This window comes from Ictalurus punctatus, chromosome 21 (genome assembly GCF_001660625.3).
Source record: "Ictalurus punctatus breed USDA103 chromosome 21, Coco_2.0, whole genome shotgun sequence".
NCBI lineage: Eukaryota > Metazoa > Chordata > Actinopteri > Siluriformes > Ictaluridae > Ictalurus > Ictalurus punctatus.
In genome coordinates this window covers 2217501-2243703 of record NC_030436.2, presented here as the reverse complement: position 1 = coordinate 2243703, position 26203 = coordinate 2217501, and the positions used below count along the sequence as shown (strand labels likewise).

The window sequence follows — 26203 nt, the reverse complement described above, 5'->3', positions numbered from 1 at the left end:
TTGGCGGTTCGATTCCCGGCCCACGTGACTCCACATGCTGAAGTGTCCATGGGCAAGACACTGAACCCCAAGTTGATCCCGATGGCAAGTTAGCGCCTTGCAAAGCAGATCTGCTACCATTGGTGTGTGAATGAGTGTGTGTGTGTGTGTGTGTGTGTGTGTGTGTGTGAGTGAGTGAGTGAGAGTGGGTGAATGAGACACAGTGTAAAGCGCTTTGGATAAAAGCACTACATAAGTGCAGACCATTTACCATTTAACATGACATAATTCAGGTGCAAGTGGTCATGTGACTGTGAAGCAGTGAGGTGCAGTGTAGTTCAAACTGTAGTTCAGAGTTCCTTCTCTGATATACATGACACTATGCTTTGGTACATTGTCTTGCTGCATAATCCAGTTGTGCTTTAGTTTCAAATTGCAGACTGAAGACCGGACGTTCTCCTTAAGGATTTTCCGGTCGATGTTCTTTTTGTGGAATTCAGTATTTGGTTTATGCCAGATGTAACAGGACTCCCATCTTCCAAACAGTTCCACTTTCAACTCATCAATCCAAAGAAAATTCTCCCAAAATGTTTGAGGATAATCAAGGTGTGTTTTGGCAAAATTCAGATGAGCCTTAATGTTCTTCTGTGTTGCAGTGGTTTTCACCTCGCCACACTTCCATGGATGCCATTTTTGCCCAGTGTATTTCTGATAGTTGAGTCATGAACAGTGACCTTTATTGATGAAACACAGGCCTGTAGTTCCTTTGATGTGTCCTTGGCTCTTTTGTGATTTCCTGGATAAGTCATTGCTGTGCTCTTGGAATGTTGGAAGGTCGGCCACATCTGGGAATATTCACTACTGTGCAGAGTTTTTCCATTTGGAGATATTGGCTCTCGCTGTGGTTCTTTCGAGTCCCAGAGACTTTGAATAGCTTTGTAACCCCAGACTGATGTATTTCAATCACCATCTTCCTCATCATTTCTGGAATTTCTTTCGATTTTGGCATAGTGTGTTACTGGGTAAGACCTTTTACCCAACTTCATGCTGTTGAAAAAGTTCTATTTAAGTGTTTATTTGATGGAACAGGGTTTGCAGCATCAGGCCTGGTTGTGTCTAGTCCAGCTGAACCCAGTCATAAATGCATTTTCATAAATTTGGGAATTAGTAACTACGGGGGCAAATACATTTTCACACAGGCCCATTTGGTATCGGAAAATTTTTTTTTGCTTCAATAGACAAGCTTATCATTTAAAAACTATATTTTGTGATTACTCAGGTTGCCTTTGTTTTTTCTTAGATTTTGTTTTCATTTCTGAAACAATTTAGTGTGAGAAGAACAGAAGAAATCAAAATACATTTTCACCGACTGTAAATAAAAAGTCTGAAATGGTTTGTGTATCACATCCAAAGTGCCTAGACAGCTGGCTTTAACACAAAAATGTTGTCCGCAATCTAAAATAAATGTTATGTTTGTTTCACTTCCTTCAGTTGGATTCAACTGAACTAGTCAGTTTGGTACAGGAACATGACCATCTCGCTCATGACATCTCGCTCAGAGCAGTTGTTTTGGTCCACATCAGAGAACAACTGCTGTGTGCTCACCTGCTTAAATGAAACACACCAAGGATTGATTCAAGCTAACTTCTGGGTTACTCTTATAACTCTTTTCCTTGAGAAGGGAATGAGACCTTACCTGAGCTTCACACTCTGGGAAGTGCCCTCACATGTGACTGGTAAGTGAAGTCTGTGTGAAATGACACCTATTCATAGGCCTGCCATGGTCAGGTGAAGTGGCATTTCGATGCCAGATGAACATAAAACGGCATCTGTAAACCATGTCACTATCTGAAGCAAAGACGCGATTCACAGGCATGCGCCTGTATCACAAAACTATGCAACATCTCGTTCCCTTTTCAGGGAATATGTGTAAACCAGATATTCCCTTTCTCAAACTCAACGTTGGGAACTCAACATTGCATGAGCTTCATGCTGTGGGAATGAGTATACCCACTCCCATGATACTGAAGGTATGGCCTGTTCAAAGGGTCCTACTAGCAGCAGACGTAGACGGTCTTGGTGAACTCTTTCTAGAACTTGTGGGAGCAGAGCGATTGGGGAAAGGCATACAGACGTGACCTCGGCCACATGTGTACCATAGCATTCAGCCCCAATGGTTCTGAGGAGTAAGGGCAAACCACAGCGGGCAGTGTGTTGTCTCCTTGTAGGCAAACAGATCCACTTCATAACCCTTTTCTATGGTGGACAGAACCCATGGAGACACATTTGGCAGTAGTTTCCATGCTGCCAGATTATGGTCTTTAAGTGGTGTTACCTTTTCCACATTCTGTCGGAGGGAAAGCATCAGATTTTCGATGCTCTATGACAGCTTGCTGACCGGAGGGGATTAAAAACTTGGGTAGGGAGGGCCCTACAGTAATACTGGGGGCTAACCTCACGTCCCCTGATACCTCCTTCTGTGACCCATCAGGACCACTCCTTCTTCGCCTGCTTGGCATTAATGATCATTCTTAGACGGGGCCTACTAGCAGGCTATGACTGTGACCACCTGGTCCTCCTGGCTTTCTGTGGAGGGAGGCGGCCCATCACACTCGCCTTCTGTGCCTCCCTCCCACTAGTGCTGGCCTGGGCTCCACTCATGCATCCCTGGGCAAACTCGACCCGATGGGGAAGGAAAAGGCTGCCATTTGCTGTTTCGCCTCATGAAACCTGTCAGCAATGGCATTAACCATGCCGCTGAACAGGCTGGAAGGTTCAATAGGGGCATCCAGCAGGGAAAAGTTATCCTTATCCCCCATTCCTGAGTAGGTGAGACAGAGTTGCCTTTCCTTGGTGCGGTGAGGCTCCACCAATGCCTCGGGCCAAATTCCCTCCCTGTTATACACTTACACTATGCATTATTCACTCTACCATCTAGTGCAGTGTTTCTCAACGAACCCCTAGTGGTCAGTGGTGTAATTGCAGGGGGTCCGTGGGAAAGTTTTAAAAATGTTTAAATAATATTGTTGGATCAAAACATATTCAAATGAGAGGTTTAAAATTAACCAATTTGGTTATTCGCGTGCATTCACAAATATCATGATCGTTCATTGATGCATTATATTACTATTTCAAATTAAATGATAATTTGCAAAAACCTATGAGTGGTAGAGAAGTTCAAGTGTCGCTTTGATAGATAAAATAAATAAAAGATAATCCAGAGAGTCAAATTAAATGTCGCACCAACAATACAAAGTAAAAAATAAAATCTTGAAATGTTTTGATTCAATTTTAAATGTCCAATGTTAAAATTATTAATGTTAAATATTAATAAAATAAAACAATGAAGAAAGAATTACCTGTTAAATATATAGCCTATAATTGTTGTGGAGTGAGGGGGTTCTTGTGGATTGTTCGAAATATGCTAGGGGCCCAGAGCTCACAAAAGGTTGAGAACCACTGGTCTAATGTATGAATTTTAGAAAGGTAGAATCATCTCAAATGGAACACATTAGTTTTTTACTAACCGGAAGTATAAGCCGCTTCCTAGTCAGTGGCATATGACGTCATATGCACGTCATGTGACACCGCTAGCTTTAGCAGATACCCAGTCACCGACAATGGCTTTCTTCACGTTTATTCTCAACATGACCCCAGTCACCATCAGACATCAGATGGAGGCATATCAAGTGACTGAGGAAGAAAGTGTGCAACCTCTAGGTCCTCTAACGCAGGGAAGCATTTTATATTAAACACAGCGGAGAAGATAAAAGTTTGTGTAGCAGGGAAGCACGACAGTGATGCACGCACACAAACTTATGTTTGTATCCAAAATGCTCCACTGTGTGTAAGGGGAGGGAGAAACTGGTGCAAGTTGCTTAAGAACTTTAGTTTAATTTAAGTTTATTGTCATTATATGGTGTATTTGCGGACTTGGGGTGTAACTTCTGTTGTTTATTATAACGGAATTGATCTATTAGTAACAAAGCCACGTTGCTCCTCACTTGCAGTGAGAGCGCGAGTAAGACCTGTAACGTCTAATTAAAACACTATGATCAAAAGTTAAACAATATGTCTAAAAGCAGTAAGTAACATGAACCATACGGTGCAGTGAAAAGGAGTTTTTATTATTAATTTAGGACTATAGTTTAATTCAGTGCTTTTTGTGCATCCATAAAAAGCAATGCATGAACAAATTATATATATATATATATATATATATATATATATATATATATATATATATATATATATATATATATATATGCATTACTTTCAATGGATGCAAAAACCACAGTCCTAAATTAATAATATATATTCTGTCGTGTGTCTGTGTGTATTGGGTTCTTTTCAGTCTTATATAATTGGACAAACATTTGTGTAAAGTTTTACAGTTTTAAAGTTCAACAGGACTAATGCCACGTCGCTCAGACTATACATTTTTGATCTGCATCGGAGTCTGGTCTAATTGTTGTGTCCTTGCCTGCCTAAACAACCGGAACCAGGGTTCAGTTCAAATGGACTAAACTCTGCATACATGAAAGCACCCAAAGTATAAAAGTAGTGTTGCTCACCGGGAAACATCGGCTTCGACTGGACTTGCCGGAACAGGAAAGATAAGATGAGTGTGATGGCTTTAATCGTGCTCTCTGTAGACATCATTTTTCAGGCATCTGTTGCATTTCACAACCAGGCAAAAGGCGTTCAAGTGTTCTCCTAAAAAAAACAAAAACAAAAGATAAGCGATTTAGACATGTGATGCTAGAAAGCATATTAATTACTGCTGACAACTTCTCACTTAATTAAAGATCCTCTAGCAGGCTGGTCTACATTTATAATAAACATGTAATGACGTGTGCCTTTTGGATATTTTAAATGTCAGTACAACCTTTTAAAACTTTCTGTCCTGAGAAGAGCCATGATTTTCATCTACATTATAACTGTTATCTTGTTTAATTAAAGGTCAGGAAGGCAGTTCTCCCAGAACCCTGGAGCTTGGCCTGGACAAAGTCGAAAGAAAAGACAGAAAAATTAGCAAGAAACGAAAGTAATGAGAAATGAAAATTGGCACAGATAGATTTTAAAGGGGAAAAAAGCTTATACGTTGCATACCAATTGAATCGAACTTCATAATGAAGCAAGGCACAGTGAAAAACAGAATTAAAAATGAACCTACTCTTTCTGTGGGTCCCCTTTAGTTTAAATTTAAATTATTTTTGGATTTAAATTATTTTTGAAAATATACACTCATTTCAAATCTGATGACTGCGACACACTCCAAAAAAGTTGGGACAGTCAACTGTTTACCGCTGTGTAACATCGCCTTTTCTTTTAATAACACTTATTAAGCGTTTGGACGCTGAGTGAAGACACCAGTTGGTTAAGTTTAGAAAGCGGAATTTTCTCCCATTCATCCATTATGTATTTCTTCAGCTGTGCAACTGTACAGGGCCGTCGTTGCCTTATTTTGCGCTTCATAATGCGCCACACATTCTCAATCTGAGACAGGTCAGGATGGCAGCAGACCATGCTAGCAACCGCATACTCTGCTTACGCAACCATGCGCTTGTAATCCGGGCAGAATGTGGGTTTGGCGTTGTCCTGCTCTGGATGGAGGCATATGTTGCTCCAAAATGTGTATATATCTTTCTGCATTAATGATGATGACAGATGTGCGCGTTACCCATGCCATAGACACCGACACACTCCCATGCCATGTGAACTGACACGCCCCCATACCGTGACAGACGCTGGCTTTTGGACCTGACGCTGATAACAGCTTGGATGGTCCTTTTCCTTTTTGGCCCGGAGAACACGACGGCTGTTTTGTCCAAAAAGTATTTGAAATGTCGACTCGTCAGACCATAAAACACGATTCCACTGTGTTACTGTCCATCTCAGATGAGATCAAGACCAGAGAAGTCGGGGGCACTTCTGGACAGTGTTAATGTACGGCTTCTGCTTTGCGTAGTAAAGCCTTAACTAGCATCTGTGGATGCAGCGGCGAATGGTGTCATCTGACAAAAGGTTTATCAAAGTATTCCCGATCCCATGTCAGGATCTCCGTTACAGACTCGTGACGGTTTTTAAGACAGTGACGTCTGAGGGATCGGCGATCACACGCATTCAGAAGTGGTTTTCGGCCTCGCCCTTTACGCACCGAGATTTGACCGGATTCCTTGAATCTTATAATTATATTGTGCACTGTAGAAGGTGGAACGCCCAAAATCCTACTGATTTGTCTTTGAGGAAAGTTGTTCTCAAAGTGTTGACAGATTGTCGAGCCTCGACCCGTCCTTGCTCCTGAAGGACTAGGACTGTTTTGGAGGCTCCTTATATACTAAGATTAGACGATTGCCTCACCTGTTTCACATCACCTTCTTATTTCAACTTCTCACATCGCTATTAGTCCTAAACTGCCCCTGTCCTTATTTGGAATGTGTTGCATGCATCAATTTCAAAATAAATGTTTACCTTTAAAAACTATGCAGTTTATTAGGTAAAACATCAAATACCTTGTCTTTATAAATTTTCACAAAATACGTTTACAAATAACTCTTCTTTGTTTTTATTTATTTTCCATACTGTCCCAACTTTTTCGGAATTGGGGTTGCAATACTGTCCCTTACTCGAGTCAAAATCATGCAAGAAAAAAAAGCTTCAGATTTATGTGCGACTCAGACATGCCTCATTTACTCAAACTACACCCGGTATGTGTAGCTCTCGCACAACTTCTGAATAGCACTTACGGTGCCCTCCACTAATATTGGCACCCTTGGTAAATATGAGCAAAGAAGGCTGTGAAAAATTGTCTTTATTTTTTAACCTTTTGATATTTTGTTCAAAAGATTCACAAAAATACTCTGCTCTCATGGATATCAAACAATTACAAACACAACACAGGTTTATCAAAAAATATATCTTTGTTAAATATAGGTGTGCAACAATTATTGGCACCCCTATGAATTCATATGAGAAAAATATATTCCATTGATAACTAAAAAAATATTTTATACACCTGGGTGACTAGGAACAGGGAATTGTTCGGCCATGACCTCCTGTTTCACAAGGGTATAAATATGAGGTAACACATAGGCCAAATTCCCTTAGTCATTCATAACAATGGGTAAGACCAAGGAATACAGCTGTGATGTGCAGCAAAAGGTTGTTGAGCTTCACAAAATGGGGCGTGTCTATAAGAAAATACACAAGCGTTGAAAACGCCCATTTCCACCATCAGGGCAATAATTAAGACGTTCCAGTCAACTGGAAATGTTATGAATCAACCTGTGAAGAGGACGGTTCGAGTGGACAAAACATCTCCAAGGATCACAGCTGGAGAACTGCAGAAGTTAGTTGTGTCTTGGGGTCAGAAAGTCTCCAAAACTACAATCTGAAGTCTCCTACATCACCACAAGTTGTTTGGAAGAGTTTCACGAAAAAGGCCTCTACTCTCATCCAAAAACAAACTCGAGCGTCTTCAGTTTGCAGACACTACTGGAACTTCAAATGGGATCAGGTTCTATGGTCAGATGAAACCAGAATAGAGCTTTTTGGTAATAAACACAGAGGTGGTTTTTATGGAAAAGTCCCTCATGTCCACGGTTAAATATGGTGGTGGATCTTTAATGTTTTGAGGCTGTTTTTCTGCAAGAGGAACTAGACATTGTGTTAGGATAAATGGCATCATGGACTCTATCAAATATCAACAGATATTAAATGAAAACCTGACCGCCTCTGACAGAAAGCTCATAATGCACAGTGGTTGGATCTTCTAACAGGACAATGATCCAAAACATACATCAAAATCAACACAGAAATGGTCTTGGCCATCCCAGTCCCCTGACCTGAAACCCATACAAAACCTGTGTGGTGAACTGAAGAGGAGAGTCCACCAGCGTGGACCTCGAAATTTTAAGGACCTGGAGAGATTCTGTATGGAGGAACGCTCTCAGATCCCTCGCCATGTATTCTCCAACCTCATCAGGCGCTATAGGAGAAGACTCAGAGCTGTTATCTTGGCAAAGGGAAGTATTGACTAAAGGGGTGCCAATAATTATTGCACACCTATATTTAACGAAGATTTTTTTTATACACCTGTGTTTTGTTTGCAATTGTTTGATATCCACGAGAGCAGAGTATTTTTGTTCATATTTATTAAGGGTGCCAATATTAGTGGAGGGCGCTGTAAGTCCATTGTTACATCTAAAGTCTAAACACTGATGTGTGGTAATTGCGGTAATGAATCCTCACTGCATACCGTTTGACTGCACAAGGAACAAAGAGGTGTATAGGACTTGCTGTGACATGCTGACATTCTTATTCTGATCAACACGCAATCGTTGCCTGAAAATCTGGTGGCGTGATTGTTTAAGAAAAATCTCTAGTGAGGGTTGAACCTACACAGCCTGAGAAAGCACAGTTTCCTATCACTTCAAAAAAAAAAAAAAAGTCGTTCAAAAATACTTTTTAAAAAATTGACAAGAGGAATTATGTGCAATATAATCTTTTTAAAAGTAAAATTATGCCCTTTTCTAAAAAGACCCTTTAGTCAAGGTCAAATTTAATGAGATTGAGTGGCACTGCTGAGAAAAGTAATGAGAATGGCAAAGCTCATTAACTGAACATTATTCCCTCCTTCTCTCTCTCTCACTCACACACACACTCACACTGTACTTGCAAAGACCTTCCATTGACACAGTTATTAATGTGGCTAATTAATACTACGATATACCTAAATGTAACCCTAACCTTAACCCCAGTAACCAAAAGTAACCAATATAATAATACTTAATTATTAGCAGCTCCTCCATGTTTTACTGACCAAAGAGATCAGCCACCTTCTTCTTTTCTGTTGATTCTCAAGTCCCTGGTTTTCCAATTCACTGGTAAAAGATCAATTTTGCACCAAGTACCACTACCAGAAACAAATGTGTCTTTCATGTCCCACATCCTTTCCCCTGCAGTGAAATGGATTTTCGGCCAGGCGAATTTTATTCAGCAGGAGCTCCGTACATGACGGATTGCAACATATAAAGAATGTGGGAAGAAAATTAAAGACACTGGATCGACTACATCAAACTCCGTAAGACACAGGAAGACACAGCCAGACCGATTTGTTTAGTTTACATTAGTCAGAGCAATGTTACGGTTGTTAACAAGACATCCCTCTGCTCACATCAGCAAATATTCGAATATACGCCATGCATGTGCCATCAGTATTATGGTACATGTTTGGCATATTTATCAAAGGAAGTTGATGTACCTGCTACATTTGGGAACACTACCGTTCATCGGTACGTGCAGTTGTGCACTTAGAATCCATTTCATGGCTTCCTGCATTGGTATTAACAGACATTTTATACATATACACACACATATCATATTAATATATTATATCATATATATTACTGAGGATTTTGTTATGAATACCTGTATACCTAGTCATTCATGCAATTATTTGAAACCACCCAATCAACGCAATGCATAAAATCATGCAGATACAAGCCAGCAACTCTGGGTAAAGATCATATCAGCCATCACAATGGGGAAAAAATATGATCTCAGTGATTTGGACCGTGGTATGATCGTTGGTGCCAGAGGGTGTGTGTATATTTCTGTAACTGCTGATTTCCTGGAATTTTCCCACGATAAACAAAAAACAAAAGACATCAAGTGATTGACAATTCCATGGGTTGAAATGCCTTGTTGAAGAGAGAGGTCAGAGGAAAATGGCCAGATTGGTTCAAGCCAACGGGAAGAATATAGTAACTCAAATAATCACTCTTATACTGTATTGAGCAACAACAACAACAACAAAAAAAAAAGCATCTAAGAATATACAAAACATCAAACCTTGAGGTGGATGGGCTACAACAGAAGAAGACCACACTGGGTTCCACTCCCGTCAGCCAGGAACAGGAATCTGAGGCTACAGTGGGCACAGGCTCACTAAAATGGGACAGTTTAAGATTAGGGGAGGGGAAAATCGCCTGGACTTTTTCCACTCATCAACTGTGAACTTTGGGTGATCATGTGCCCACTGTAGCCTCAGATTCCTATTCCTGGCCGACAGGAGTGGAACCCAACGTGGTCTTCTGAATTTTTTTAAAAAATGTATTGTTCATTGTTATTATAATATTTTGTTTGTTTAGAGACAAAAAGTTTTAAGAGTTGTCAAAACCAAATAGGGATTGTCATGTTGGACCCTAAACATTAAAAATATTGTTGGAATGTCCACACAACTGTTGATCTATTGTGTTTCACAACCCCCCGCCCCCCACTCCGACACTAAACTGACTAGACTAGAGCTTAAAGACTCAGTACTTGACTCTGACTTGCATTTTATTACTTGTGAATATCTCGGTTTCAAACACAGATTTGAAAATCACTGAAAAAATATTTTTTTCAGATTTCTATAGCTATTGCTCATGCCCATTTCTCCCTAACGAATGGAGCAAAGCGTCTTCATGTGTGCTTAGGTCCGTGCAACTGTGACGTATATGCAGAGGCAGGATGTAATTCATGATCAGAATTCCATGGTGCTGGACAAATCACAGGCAGACAGCATCAAAGAAGAATAATCCATATTTCAAACATGGCAATGACAGGACAAGGGTGAAGACAAGACTAGTTTTTTTTTAAAGCACATGACAATTTAAAAAATAAATAAATAAATAAATAAAATAAATAAATAAAAAAAGAGTAGTGCCAACCCCACACATTTTAACCAACAAGGTAATCAGTTCTTTATACTGAGGGCACCTTATGTAACACAGCAACCCTGCTGAGAATTATCTACTGCTCCATTCGCATTTTAAGCTGTGGCCTGTCTCTACTCCATACCATCTCTGCTGTTAATCAAAACAAGGATGCAAATTAATTAACTTTCATCTGTAAATACATCTGGATCATTCCACAAAAAGGATACTTTTATACTTTTGAAAGCTTGTCATTTTTTAATTGACCTCTGAAAATGGAAGTTACAGGCAACTCTATTGTGTCATCTCATCTTTACACAAGAGAACAACCAGAAGGATCCCTCCCACAGACTGTTTACACCGCTGTTATCAGGCAGAAGGTTTCACAGATCAGAATCAAAACTACAAGGTTTTGCAAAAGCTTTTTCCTTCAGGTTGTCAGACTTCTAAACATCCTGCCGCCATTCACCACATAAACATCCCCCCCTTCCCAATACACCCACGCACACACACACACGCAGTGGACAATGGACTATTTATTCATATACGGTGTATAAATACCAGTGGTTACAGTCGTCAGACATCACTTTAAATTAGGGATGTAACAATATATCGTGGTACGATATATCACGATGCAAAAATGTCACGATATGTATCGTAGACTTATGCCTTTTTTTAAGATAGACCTTCCGTTTTATCCTATCCCTTGTTTGCGGTCATGTGATCCCGATGACACGCGAAATTCAGATGGAGGGCAGGAAGTGAAAGCAGAATGGAAACGTCCGTACTGTACTGATTTAGACGATATTACGAGAGAAAGAGACGGGCAGAGGTCAGGCGATCAGGCAAACAGGCAATACTAGGCAGGGCAGAGAATCGATGTCAAGGGACAAAGCAAAGGACAAAATCAGAATAGCGATCACATAGTAAGGGCTTGGATAATGACAGAGACTACGCACCTGAGCGTTTACTTCACAAATTCGTAATGTTCCAAAAGTCACTTGCTGTGTGTGTGTGTGTGTGTGTGTGTGTGTGTGTGTGTGTGTGTGTGTGTGTGATTGGTTGCAGGTGTCTATGATTAGAACTCAGGAGATGGTGCGCGTGTGGGAAGTGTAGTCCTCGTCGGCCATGTTTGTAGTTTGTGTTGTATTCTGGGAACTGTAGTTGTTGGTTTGCTGTGACATCACACACTGTTTCTTTCATTGAACAATATTTCGTACAGCTGTATACTTTATATGTGGATGAATGACAAAGTTTCCTTGAACATGAACTTGAACAATGGCTTATTAAGGACTTAAGCATTCTGGGAGGGATGTTTCTTTTTTCATATACAGTACTGTGCAAAAGTCTTAGGCACCCTATTTAAAGTACAAACTTTGTTATAGATTTTTATTTGATGACTTCTACATTATTGAGTCGGTACAAAAACAAAAACATTAAGTTTTCCAGCACAAAATTAAATGTCACAGAAAAATGTTTGTATGTCAGTAAGGAAAGCGGCGTATTATGTTGTAAGAGACACTTTTCAGACAAAAACATAATGAAGGCTGCTGGATTTAGCTGCAAAAATAAGAAGCGAGTGCGACAGTCAAAGTCTCCAGAAGAACTGTGGCTGGTTCTGCAAGAAGCTCAATAAAACCTACAGCTCATTTCCTTCTAAAACTGCACTCGTTCTACCTGAGACTACTTTTTTTTTAAGCAAAGGGTCGTCACACCACATATTGCCGTTGTTTCCTGTTTACTGCTCTTTATAGTCATTTGTTTTAATGGAGAAACATTTAATTTCTTTTTTTTTTTTTTTTTTTTTGGATCATAGAATTTTTATTGAAAATCTACATTTTACATAACACCCCACCCAACAACCCCAACAAACAACCACAGCCAAAACCAAAAGACAGCGGTAAACAAAAAAACAATAAACAAACAACCAAAGGAAAAAAAAAACAGAAAAAAAAACACAAAAAAAAAACTAACAAACATAAAAACCCAAAACAACAACAACAAAAAAAGGGGTAAGATGATCAGGAATTACAGTCCACCTCTCCTCAATCCACCTCCAGGGTGCGTACATCATTGAAGTAGGTAATAAATTGTGCCCATTTTCCCAAAAATGAGTCACCCCTGCCTCTGATGTTGTACTTGATTTTTTTCAAGTTTTAAAAAGAAGATTAAGTCTTTAAGCCAGACTGATATAGAGGGGGTTGTGGAGAGCTCCAAGACAACAGTATTCTGCGCCGAGCAAGTAACGATGCAAAGGCCACAACACTAGCTTGTTTATGGTTCAGAGGCTGACGCTGAGATGGAACACCAAAGATGGCAATTAAAGGACAGACATCTAATTTGATCTTAAGAACGTCGGACATAGTTCCGAAGATAATTTCATTATTTTTGAAGGCATCTTTGCTTTACAGCATTTCTTTGAATGTATGATTTATTGCATGAAGCTGTATGATTCTGTCATAAATCATTCAAGTGTAGAAGTGAAATCACTTGTTGAGGATTTGTAGTAAATTTACAAGAGAGATCAGTTAAGATCTTTAAAAGTGAGAGGGAACCTTTTTTATAAAATGGCCCTTCAGTAAGGGTCATTTTAATGAGTTCGAATGGCAATGTTCTGAGAAGGTTAATAAGGATGACAAAGCTGATTAAGTGGACATTTTTTGCCTACTCACACACTCACTCACTCTCTCTCTCACACACACACACACACACCATTCAGTGGAGAAGAACTAAATGTAACACAGGGTATACACTCTGAGTCAAAGGTTGTCAAACATCCTATCAATAAGTAATTGACTTTTTTAAGTAACTACTCATGATGAAATCGAATTATGTATTGGTGGAGAAATGTATGTAACTATTTAATGTTTTTTAATCATCTTGATGTAATAAGCAAAAAAAAAACTAGCAATATCTTTTTTTTTTCTATAGGACTATTACTTACTTAAACATATTATTCAATACTATTTCCTTTTTCTTTTTTTATTATTCATTACCATAGCAATTATTTACCAGTAATAGTTGAGTACTTACAAGTCAGGGTCCACAGATCTTGGGAGTTTCTGGAGCAGTTCTTGGAGCTTAAAGGGTTTTTAAAAAAGCAGGCTTAATTTAATTGCCCAGTAAGATCTATGAGTGGCCAGTTAAGATGTGTTCAAATACAAAGATAATTAAATACTTGTTTAATGTGCCATTTTTTCATTACTTTTACATACCACCTTGTTTTGTGATGAAATGAAATGAAATATATAAAGCAAACACACAAAAAAGAAACTCAATGCGTTCTTAAACTTTCGACTGACTATATACATGAGTATGCTGTACATATTCACCAGACCAGCTTCTGTCAAACACCCTATGTGTGAGTCTATCCATCTAATAAGCATGCAGAACAATAAGCATTAAAAACAAAATGTATGACTCTAGGCTATATTTACCCAGATCACATTCATAAACGCAGTGGTGTTCCAAGAGGAACCACTCTGGATGCTAGTCGGCATGTGAAGAAGCAGAGGAGTGCAAGCACACAGAGGAACAGCGCTCCTGAGAAGAAGGCGGTCACGCCAACCCAGACTTCTTCTTGATTCATGGTATCAGTAGACAGGTTAATCACGGAGCAGTGAGTTTAGTATACGATCCACTTGTTCCTTATAGAGTTAAAGAGAAGATCCAAACAAGTCAGACTGCAAACCTATTCAGGCACCAAGATACAGGTGCATTCATGTAAGGATGATTATAAGAGAGGATTAGGGTTAATATGTTCTGAATGAATCAGCCGTATTAGCTCCTCTGTCTTACAAAGCCATACTCACATAGTCACCAACTCTTATCAGACTAGAGCTGCAACATCTAATCGATAAAATCGATAATAATCGATTATGAAAATCGTTGTCGACAAATCTCATTATGGATTAGTTGGTCTGTGTGCGGCACGGGGCGTGTTTACTCATTATGTTACTTATGTACTGAAAACACGCTTCGGAGAGTAAATACTAAAGTTGTGTCCCAAATGAAGTACTGTACACTTACACTATGCACTGTGTACTCTACCGTCTAGTGTGTGGATTTTAGAAAGGTAATATCATCTCAAATGGAACACTAGCGTTTTTTTTTTTACTAACCGGAAGCATAAGCCGCTTCCTACATGACGTCACATGCACGTAAAGCGACGGCGCTAGCTTTAGCCTAATACCCAGAGTCACCGTACATGACTTTCTTTTCTCTCAATGACCATCAGACGAAGGAGAAAATGGTCACGTGACTGAGGAAGAAAACGTGCGACCTCCAAGTCCTCTAAGGCAGTGGAACATTTTATATTAAACACCGCGGAGAAGATTTATAAATTTTATAAAGCGGAGTTTGTGTAGCACGAGCACGACAGTGATGCTGTCGCGAGTTGCTTAAAAGGTTTCGTTTAATTTAAGTTTATTGTTATTATATGCTCTGTCAGTGTAACTTATGTTCTTTATTATAACGGAAGTGATCTATTAGTAAGGAGGCCGTGTTGCTCCTCACGCGCAGTGTAGACGCGCCGATACAGAGAGGAAGCGCGAGTAAGATCTGTAATGTCTAATTAAAACACTATGATCAAAAGTAAACACAAGTAAAATAATATGTCTAAAGGCAGCGAGTAACAGAAACCACAAGGTGCAGTGAAAGTGAGTTTTTATTATTCATTTAGGACTGGAGTTTAATTCAGTGCCATAAAAAGTAATGCATATATACTATTATATTATATTATATATTTTATATATATAATGTGTGTGTGTGTGTGTGTGTGTGTGTGTATATATATATATATATATATATATATATATATATATATATATATATATATATATATATATATATATATATATATATATATATAAAGTATTTATACATTTTTTTAATGGCACTGAATCAAACTACAGTCCTAAATGAATAATATATATTCTGGTGTGTGTGTGTACTGGGTTCTTTTCAGTCTTATATAATTAGACAAACAGTTGTGTAAAGTTTTAGTCTGAAGTTTATATTTGTAACACTCAGTTCGTGCATTTCATTTTAAATAAACGGGGAAAAAATGGTACTGAAAGTTTGCCCCTCCCCCATCCGATTAATCGAAAATATATAATCGGCCAACTAATCGATTATGAAAATAATCGTCAGTTGCAGCCCTAGTTCAGACTATAAATTATTATTCTCCTTGATAGAGTAGAAAATGTTATTGGAGTTAAGGGAAGGGCCCTCTCCATGCTCAGGTCTTATTTGACTGATTTTTATTAATTTATATATGTAAATGGTGACTTTTCTATGCATACTAAGGTACAGTTTGGTGTAATGCAAGGTTCTGTTTTAGGCCCACTACTCTTTTCTTTATATATGCTACCTCTGGGTAAAATTACTTGTAAACATGGTTCCACTGTTATGCTGATTGCACACAGTTTTATGTTTCAGCAAAACATAAAGAGACACCATCTTAATAAAGTTGATGAATGTGTAAAGGACATGCTTGCCAACTTCCTTCTACTTAATTCTGTCAAGACAGAAGTACTTGTTGATAATGTAGATAATATTACTAAGATAGGCTTCTTTCATCTCAGAAATATTACCAAGATAAGAAATATAATGTCACTATATGATGCAGAAACACTAGCTCATGCTTTTGTTACCGCTAGGCTGGATTATTGTTATCCCTTTCTGTCTGGCTGTTCCAGTACTGTAGGAGCAAGCTCAAGTTAGTCCAGAATGCATCAGTAAGAGTCCTTACTGGAACCAGAATATATGACCACATCTCCCCTATCTTATCCACCCTGCATTGGATCCCAATCAAATTTTGCATTGACCATAAAATACTACCATTTACCTATACCGCACCTGAGCATACTTTTGGTCTTTGTCATCCGCCATGCCTACTTTGATCAAAAGGTGCAGGCTATTTGTTGGTACCTTGTATAATGCAGGCTAAACAAAAGATCAAATGGTTAAACAATAAAGACACATTTTCACAGCCTTCGTTGCTCATATTTACCAAGGGTGCCAATATTAGTGGAGGGCACTGTGTTAGTAAACAGTTATATAGGGGAATTATTTGTAATTTTACTATCCATTGTCACCCAGATGAGGATGGGTTCCCTTTTGAGTCTGGTTCCTCTTAAGGTGTCTTCCTCATATCGTCGCAGGGAGTTTTTCCTTGCCACTGTCGCTTCTGGCATGCTCATTAGGGGTAAATTTATGAATGTAAAATTAATGTCCTAAATTTATATATTTCTCCGACTATGTCCATTGTTAAAAGTGCTACACAAATAAATTTGAACTGATCATCAGAACTTTGGGCAATAACAGTAAAAAAATATTGACAGCAATTAACTTCTAATATTAATTTTTATAATATTAATGGTTATATATATATATATATATATATATATATATATATATATATATATATATATATATATATATATATTCTTATTTTATTTTAAATCTTGACTTTTATAAACTACTCAAAGAAAAGTCCTATTAGACTAACAGGACTATAATATACGAAATATGCAAAATGACTAATGTGAAAACGTTTGCATAGTCTGCAATCTCCAGAAATCATATATAGCCTAATGCAGCCAGTATGCACATTCACACCGACATCCTAAACTGCATTAATATGGCAACACCAATTAACCAACCATCATTTTTGTAAAGGTAATTTTCAGAGTCTGTGACTTAATTCCAGAAGGTACATCAAGATATCGATCGCGATTACGATGTTGACTGCCCACGATTAAACGAACATGATCAACTGCGATATTGACGTTTAAAGTTCGTCCTCCGCTCATAGAAAACTCCGCTGCAGATCAAAATCAAGCGCTTCCTATATTTACAGCCAATCACCATAGAGTGGCGCAGTGATGACGACATTTTGTACTGCCAAAACCCTTAAACGGAGTTAGCATTTTAGCGCTCGAGCGGCTAGCTTCGCTTCGAGCTCCAGCGCTTTGCACGAGGGGAAATCATGATATTAACATGATGCTAAACGGCACTACAGAGATTGTTGAGGACATTAAACGGGAAAAAACTTTGCAGATAAACTCAGGGCTCTACAGTGCGATTTCACTCGCGTTTGTGAGTGAAAAGTATTTTGTGTGACTGTGAATAAATATTTATTCACACCGGTGCGAGTGACCTGTTCGGCATTGTATAATACAATCGGAATAAAAACTACAGGAAGTCCAAAATGCATCTACACCATGCAACAGTTACTTTCGCACTGCTTTTCATCTCCTCAGTCAACCGAACAAGTGTGTAAATACTGCAGAGAAGCCATAATGATGACAAGAGTAACTCTGTACATCATCTTCAACTTCCCGATCTCACAATCCGCCATCTTTTATTGATCCCGCAAAATGAGCTGAACTTGCACCTGCTCGTGTAGACACAGTGGCGTCGGGCGGAGTAAATTAATAATAATGCTAATGCTACAAGGTGGGTTTAATTCAAACTTCTTAATTAAAAAATTCCTCACCACCTGCAGCTAAGGCATTACTAACAGACAAACAAAGAATGGGATAAACTATGCACTTCGCCATCCAACAGAGAATGTTTGTTTATGTTAATAATCAAAAGAACCATTAAAAAGAAGATCATATCACACCTATGTAAGATCTTACAAGAAAAACTAAAGGATGATGGTTTGGACATTAAGGAAAAATGGGAACTGGAGATGAATACCATCATTCAAGATGAAAAATGGGCACTTCTTAATACTCCACATCTTGCGGAGAGGGACACAAAATAACAAACAGCCCCATTTGGAGGGAATTTGAATGGAAAGTCAAGATGAGATTTTACAGAACTCCCCTTATTACCTCAAAATTTGGAGACAAATCAGATTAATGTAGGAGGGGCTGCGGCCTGGTGGGAGACCATACACACATATTCTGGGACTGTCCAAAATGAACAGAATATTGGCAAAGCATACATTTATTGGGATTACTTCCGGAGGAGGTGGAGAACAATAATGTGACATTCTTACTGAGAGTCTTACTCTTAATACCTAAGAAGATGATTACGGTCTCCTGGCTGAAGCCGCAACCAGGCTAAAAACAAACAAAATTACAACTAAAAAACAGAAATATTTTCAATTAAATGGTCCCCGATCATCTCATATTTTCTCATGTGATTTGCTGTAGGAGTCGGAGTAGATTCTCTTTGTTATCTAAATCTGAATGCCATCTTCATGTTAATCACATTACTATTATTTATTCATTATTACTGTATCTCTATTTTTGTCTTTGCTGATTTATTTATTTATTTTTATCTATTTACTGTATTGGTGGTTGTAACCCCTTACTTACCATTTTGTCCCATGAGGGGGAAATATGTGTGGACACTGAGAGGATTTTTTAAACCATGGACTACCCTGTAAGACATTTATACCTGTGCTATATCGCTGAATTACTAATCGTACTGTATGAATGCGCTTGATAAAATGGAATAAAAAGAAGTTTTAAAAAATTCCTCACCAATCATAAGAGTAGCAACTGTTCAGTCTGTAAACATACAGTTCACTGCCGTTCTCCTTCACTAACATTTAAACTCACGGTTGCCAGATATCACTAGAAAAGTCAACTCCAGTTTCCATGTTTTCCATGATTTAATCCCCCAAAACACAATATTATCAGCAGACATGGACACTGTACTGGGGGAACCCAAAACTGATAAACAAAAATAAAACTACTAAAATGTAAAGACCGAAAATGTGCTTAGTTATAAATAAATCATTTAATATAAAAAAATATATATTATAATAACTTCATAAACTATAAATAAAATGAGAAATGAAATGATGTTTAATTACTATTGGTTGCATTTAATATTAATTTGACATTAAGCTTAGTTCACTATCTCCTTAGAAGGCTATTAGCCTTTTTCCTAATATGGATCATTTTTGTTTTAGCCTACTTTTATTTAGGACTCATTTATTGTTTTTAAGATATTTTAAAATAAATGTTTTATGCTTGTTTATTTCTTAATTAACCAACAGTATTTGTCATTGCTATTATTTTAACTCCATTAACAGTGACCATGAGCAGAGAGCTTACATTTAACTGTTTATGACAGACCTCCTGGTTAAAGTTTAAACAAATAAAGATCGGTATCTGGATCGGTATCGGCTGTAAAAATCCTGATTGGTGCATCAGTAATGAACATCATTAAACTAAAGCGCTTTGCATCTGAAGGGTAAATGAACTCACCCAATCACATCCTATATGAGATTATTCAGATATATACACAATATACACAGAGCGGTTCCAGAACTGACTCCAGCCCAGAACCATGACAGTGGAAAATGTCTAATCAGGTTAACGGTTGTTTTTTGCATACAGTCTGTAAAATTAACTGAAAATAGTAAATTTAGTTTATCAGAAGGTAAATTAATGTGTCATGGCTCACACCCTGTTCCTAAATTCTGTTATAACTGACCAGCTCAAGTTTTCTCATGCTACTTGTGTGTTATATTGTGGCATGAGAAAACTTAATAAATGTGAGAGTGCAATAAAAATACGTTGTCACTAATATCAACTAATAATCATGATAAATAATCGAGATCTCAATATTGATCAAAATAATCGGGATTATCATTTTGGCCATAATCGTGCAGCCCTACTTTAAATTTAAAAAATATATATATTTTTTTTAATAAAAGGATAAAAAATGCGGACCGAAGCAGATACGCCAGATGCAGATGTACCATAAACACAACAGGGCGTGCAAAATGAAAAATAAAAAAGTCTAATGTGCTTCGCACATACTCCGTTTGCAGTACATATGCAGTGCGTATTGCAGTACGTATGCGGTGCGGAAGCAGCACGCACCCTTATGCTTCCACAAAAGACGCGTTTGCAGTACGCTACTGACCCGCGGCGGAACACGTTCAGAAAAGGACATGAAGGTGGAGGGTGACAGGACTTTGAATGAAGTTTAGAGCAACACAGTACAGTAATACAATCTTTCGTAGACGTATTCATGTTTAAACACAATAAATATAAACAACATAATATTCAATTCATTACTTCTATATAGATTTATATATTACGTTGCTCATGCAAGTGGCAAAACATTTAAACATCTCCCCCCTTCATCCACACACAATATAACATGCTGTCTAGTGTATTTTACATTAAAAAGTATACTTTAGATATAATTTTGACCGCATTAGTTATTTTTGCAACTCCTGGTGAGTGTTTTGCTTTTCTTTGCGATACCCCGGGCTTAAAGTAATAAGATGTCTGCGAAAAACAGTAGTATACTTTACTTATATGCATTTATGGTGTAATCACTAGATTTTCGTGTCAATCCGTGTTCATTTTGACCACGAACTATGCGCTATGACTTTAATTCAGCGTGTGCAGCACAGCGAAAATAGACTTGGGGCAATCAGTGCACTGTAATGCTATCATTATGTCAAATCTCCATCCCTAGCAGTTCATTACTAAGCTGTCTATAATCACAGGGATATAAAGTATTGTGTGTGCATAAACACCTTAAACTTGGGCTCTTGTTAAGTCTTACTCCTTCCCATGATCTTGTGCTACCACTTCCATGTTCATGCCCTGTTTATGTGTAGTGCCTTGCCTGGTCTCGTGTAGTCTTGTTAAGCCTAGTGTAGCCTGTAGGTCTAATTTAAGCCTTTGATATTTACTTCTGTAGTTAATGTTCATGTTCGCTCTATTCTGTGCTGATCCTCACATCTAAGGAGGTTATTACTTATTGTCATTTAGTTTTTTTCCCATGTGAAATCACAGACAACAGTTTCTCATGTGTTTTCATTGCACTGGTTTCGATGTCGTCTGCTTTACCGTATGTTTATAAAAGTTTGATAACTGTTTCATTTTGTTTCACTACTGCTTCTAGTACTTTCTAAAAATGTGTGTTTTTAAAATGACTTTTGTATGTTAAAACTTATGTCATTGTACTTAATGTATGGACAATGTCGATATTTTTAACTCAGCTAGAGCTGCATACGCGTTGGCATTTTTGAGTAAATGTTTTATATCTGTTTATAATAATTAAATATTATTTAAACTAATGGTGGTATTGATATCTGTGTAAGACTGTCGCCTCTATAGAGGGCAGGGGATATCAAGTGAATATCCAGTGAATATCGAACCTAAAACTAACTTTTTTGCTGTGAAAAACCCGGCTAATTTTCCCAGCGGACAGGTCATCCTCTCTTCCTGTAACCCTCTTACTACCTTTGAAAAGCACATGATGAACTTCTTGGAGCGAAGCAACATGTAACAACTCTTACATCATATAGCGTTCAAGATCCACCGATGGGACAGGCATCCGTTCCTGACCTATGTAGTAGCATCCAATTGCACCAAGTCTGGCTGTGACAGACAGGAGCTTGTGTCTAATGTGCGCAAAGCTCTCTGGTTCATTGACTTGCACTTTTTGTCTGCAGGAGGACATCCACCGGACATGTTTGTCTCGCTAGCCAGGTTAGCCATGTCACTCGCTGCAAGTCGCCCACGCTCACACTGCTCATTAGGCTGCCCGCCTCCTCTTAAGCCTTTTTTTCTCCTGTCTAATGACTGCCCGCCTTACAGACACGACTGAGTTCTGTGTTTCATCGGCATGGCGCATACTAAATTGGCTTCGGCTTCCGCTGAGGATAACCACTCACGTGCCTGCCTGGCTGCATGTGGTGCTCTCATTGCAGCTAGGGATTCTCATCCCTTCTGTGTGATATGCATGGGCTTCAAACACGTGGAAGAAGCCATTGATTTCCCTGACAACTGTAGCCACTGCCTTGCACTTCCCAAAAAGCTCAGGCGCCAAAGGCTCAAAATGACCGCAAACCAGAGTGTAGATTTTGGACAGTCCAACTCTGACGGGGGAAACGGTGATGACAGCATGCTCCCAGGGATCTCCAGAGGCGCTGCCTTTCTGAGCTGGGCTGACTATAGCAACCCTTCTCCCCTCAAAGGCATCTTACCAGGTGAACCCTCCTTAGTTAATGAGACACCCGGCTCCGGTGATGAGGACGTCGCGGGCCTTCTAGAGGGTTAGCCCCAGGCTAATGTTCCCGCAGCCTTACCTCAGTCCATCCTGTTTGATTTTTGTGAGCGAGCGGCCGCTCGCCTCAATATCAAATGGCCGGCCCTGCAAAGTACCACTGACCAAGAGAGGGATGTTTACGATGGGAAACTCCTGGGACTGCCTCCAGACCTGAGAAAACAGCTCCTCCTAGTCCTCCCCGTATGTGTCAAGCACATGAAACATTGCTGGGGAGACCCTGAGCACTCGAGACCATGAGCCCTCCATTGCCAGACAACTTAACCCCTCCCACGGTGGCTTGTTCACTCCAATCAAGCCCACTCTCTCCAGCAAAACGGACCATTTTTCCATGTCATCCACCAGGCCTCTTATAAGGCCTCAGCCATAGCTGTCAGGGCCCTCAATGTCTCCTCGCTTCTATCAGCTTACCACACTGAGCTCCTGGTTGACATGGGACGGCAACTGGGGACAGGGTGTCCCTCAACCTCGCTCTGGAAGGAGATCATCACCATTAATGACCTCGTCCTCCGCAATGCACGCCAAGCCATCCAGGCGAGCGGGAGTTCCATGGCCCTATCGGTAGTTGACGAGCGTGCGCTCTGGCTGTAACCTATCGGGTCTCCCTGATAGCGAGAAGCAGTGCATCACAGGAGCACCAGTGGAGCCTGGCCGGGCCCTTTTTGGTCCCATCATCACTTTGATGCAACAACGCTGCGACAACAAAAAGGAGGACGAGGCTCTCGAGCTGTGTCTGCTGAGGAAATCCATGTGCAACAGCCCCCCCAGCACCCGTCCCCCCCGCAGCCACCTAATCCCACTGCGGGACAGCACTTCCAGAAGGCTGGCAAATAGAAACCTTGTAACGAACCACCGGCGCAGCAGGGTAATCCCCCTTCTGCCTTCTACAACATCCTTCACCGCAGCCACTGCCAAGAAACCCCCAGCCTCGCTCCCTCTGACCTCAAAAGGAAACGGCTGGCCTGATGCACAGCTCCAGGGTGCTTTGAATCCACATTTTTGGGCATCCAGCCATCTGGACTCCAGTTTTGCCCTCCTAGCCCATCCATCCAAGAGAAGGAGGCTTTCTGTAGGTGGGGTCTTCTCGCTAAGGAACAGAGGTTCACCCCTCAGTGTGGACACATCCATGGCCCAATGTGCTGCTCTATGCGTTCCCTCCCCTCTGCTTAATAGACCCCACCATAGCCAGGGTGAGAGTTCAGAGCCCGACCTTCATTCTGGTGGCACCCAGGTGTCCCAAGGCACCGTGGCTGGTGGAGATAATTCCCCTCCTGTATGCCCAGAGGTGGCAACTCCGATTAGCATTTACCTGTGAGGTGATTGAGCTTTCCGCTTTTCATCCTCCTCCCTTCTCCTCTGCAGAGGATCAGAGGTGGAATGCTCTGTGTCCTGTGCATGCCCTTCGGGCCTACATGGATACGACTAGTCTTTTCAGGAGGAGTGACCAGCTCTTCATTTCCTGGGGCCCCTGCACACGGGGAACCCTATTTCTAAGCAGTGCCTATCCCGTTGACTTATGGAATCTATTACTTTGGCATATTAGTTGAAGGGAGTGCAGCGTCCAGAGGGTCTCAGAGAACACTCTACTAGGGGTGTGGCCACCTCGTAGGCTCTGTTTCGGGTAGTTTCACTGCGGGACATCTGTTCTGCTGCAAGCTGGGCCTCTCCCCATACGTTTGTCAAATACTACCGGCTCAATGTCACTAAGATCCCGGTAGCTGACTCTGTCCTAGGAGTGGGCTCCTCATAGCCTTCCTCCCTTAAGCCCTCTTCTCCCTCTTGAAGCTTGGACTATCAGGCTTCTCTTATTCATGTCACCAGCATATCCTTCATGTTCCACCTGTGTACCACTATCACCTTTGTGCATGGTGTTATCAGGCACGTCATTATGGGCTGCATCAAGCACTCCCTATCTAGGTGTCCATCCGCTGGCTTACAGGGCCTCATTGTGAGTGCGTTGGGCAACCGGGGAGTTGTCCATTTCTCCCATAGGTGGATCTCAAACACGAGAAAGAGAACAATAGGTTACTGTCCGTAACCCCGGTTCTCCGAGCGGAGAGATCCACCAAGCTTGCTCTGCTTGCCACACGAGAAATGAATTTGCTCACTGAGGAAGAGGAGCGCATGCAGGTCTGTGTACGTTGCGTTCATTCGTTTTTGGGTTCAAAAATACAAATGATTCAATGGTGCATAATTTTTTGTTTTAATATTGACAATTACATTTCTAATTAACTATGTTTAAAATCCATTTTTGTAAAAAAATGCTAAATATTTCAAATATTTATCTCATTTGTACTTTCTTGTTCTCTTGTTTTTTTAGTTGGGGTTATTTTGTTTTCTGGCCTGCCCAAGTGTAATTTAACTAAGTGAAAAACATGCAGAGATGTTATCTCCTGTTTTGTTTTCCCACTATGTAGTGCTTCGGGTAAACATTTCTTTAGGGGACAGAAAGACTTTAAACATCTATCTGCATCAGTCCACATTATCTATGCTTTGATTATTTATTTTTTTTTGTACTTAAAGGCAAGTGTTTGTGTTTAAACAGTGGAGGTGAAATGCCCCATCTTTCTTGATGTACCTTCTGGAATTAAGTCACAGACTCTGAAAATGACCTTTAATAAAATGATGGCTGGTTAATTGGTGTTGCCATATAAATGCAGTTTAGAATGTTGGTGTGAATGTGCATACTGGCTGCATTATATATGATTTCTGGAGATTATGCAATTATGCTAAGAGGACTTAAGAAAAGTCTAATAGAACTTTATAAAGGTCAAGATTAAAATATATATATATATATATATATATATATATATATATATATATATATATATATATATATATATATATATTAGAAGTGCATTTCTGTCCAGTTACAAACACTTCTCTTTTTCCCATAGCATCTCCACTGCTAAAGCCATACATTACCAAGTACTACCAAGAGAAGACCGACAGCTCTCCCAATACCTGTACGCTCTTCAAAACCTTTTCTTCTCTTCTCTGTCCCCCTCCTCCCCCTTCCCCTACCTCTCTCACTGCAGACGACTTTGCCACTTTCTTTTCCAACAAGGTTGCGTCAATCAGGAGCCAGTTCTCAACCCCAGACATGCATAGACCATGCCACCCCACAACCTGTCCTCTTGAACCTACCCCTTCTCACCTTCTTCAGTCCATCTCTCCCACACTATTACCTGCACTCCCACGCATCTTTAACACATCCCTCTCTACTGGCACATACCCTCCCTCATTTAAGCAGGCCCGGGTTACCCCACTGCTTAAAATGCAGTCACTCAACCCTGTTGACACCTACAGACCTGTTTTCCTCCTCCCTTTTCTTTCCAAACTCTCAATTTTTATCACACAGAACAACCTCCTGGACACCAAGCAGTCTGGCTTCAAAAGTAGTCACTCCACGGAGACTGCGCTGCTTCCTGTCACTGAAGCCTTACGACTAAGAACATCAACCT

At 39.8% G+C, this 26203-nt stretch overlaps 1 protein-coding gene across 5 annotated transcripts in view; it reads right to left on the bottom strand.

Annotated features, from left to right (window-relative positions):
* Positions 1-26203, bottom strand: part of alpl (alkaline phosphatase, biomineralization associated) — a 54988-nt gene that overhangs the window by 17774 nt on the left and 11011 nt on the right. For 2 of the 5 annotated variants that reach the window (XM_047149394.2, XM_017450968.3), the window contains exon 2: positions 4554-4695. In XM_047149394.2, the coding sequence (XP_047005350.1) occupies positions 4554-4641 (88 nt within the window). In that variant the 5' untranslated portion in view covers positions 4642-4695. Of the gene's footprint in view, positions 1-4553; positions 4696-4867; positions 4980-9834; positions 9936-26203 lie in introns of those variants that run through there. The other 3 variants (XM_053674027.1, XM_017450970.3, XM_017450969.3) reach the window with 3 other exon arrangements.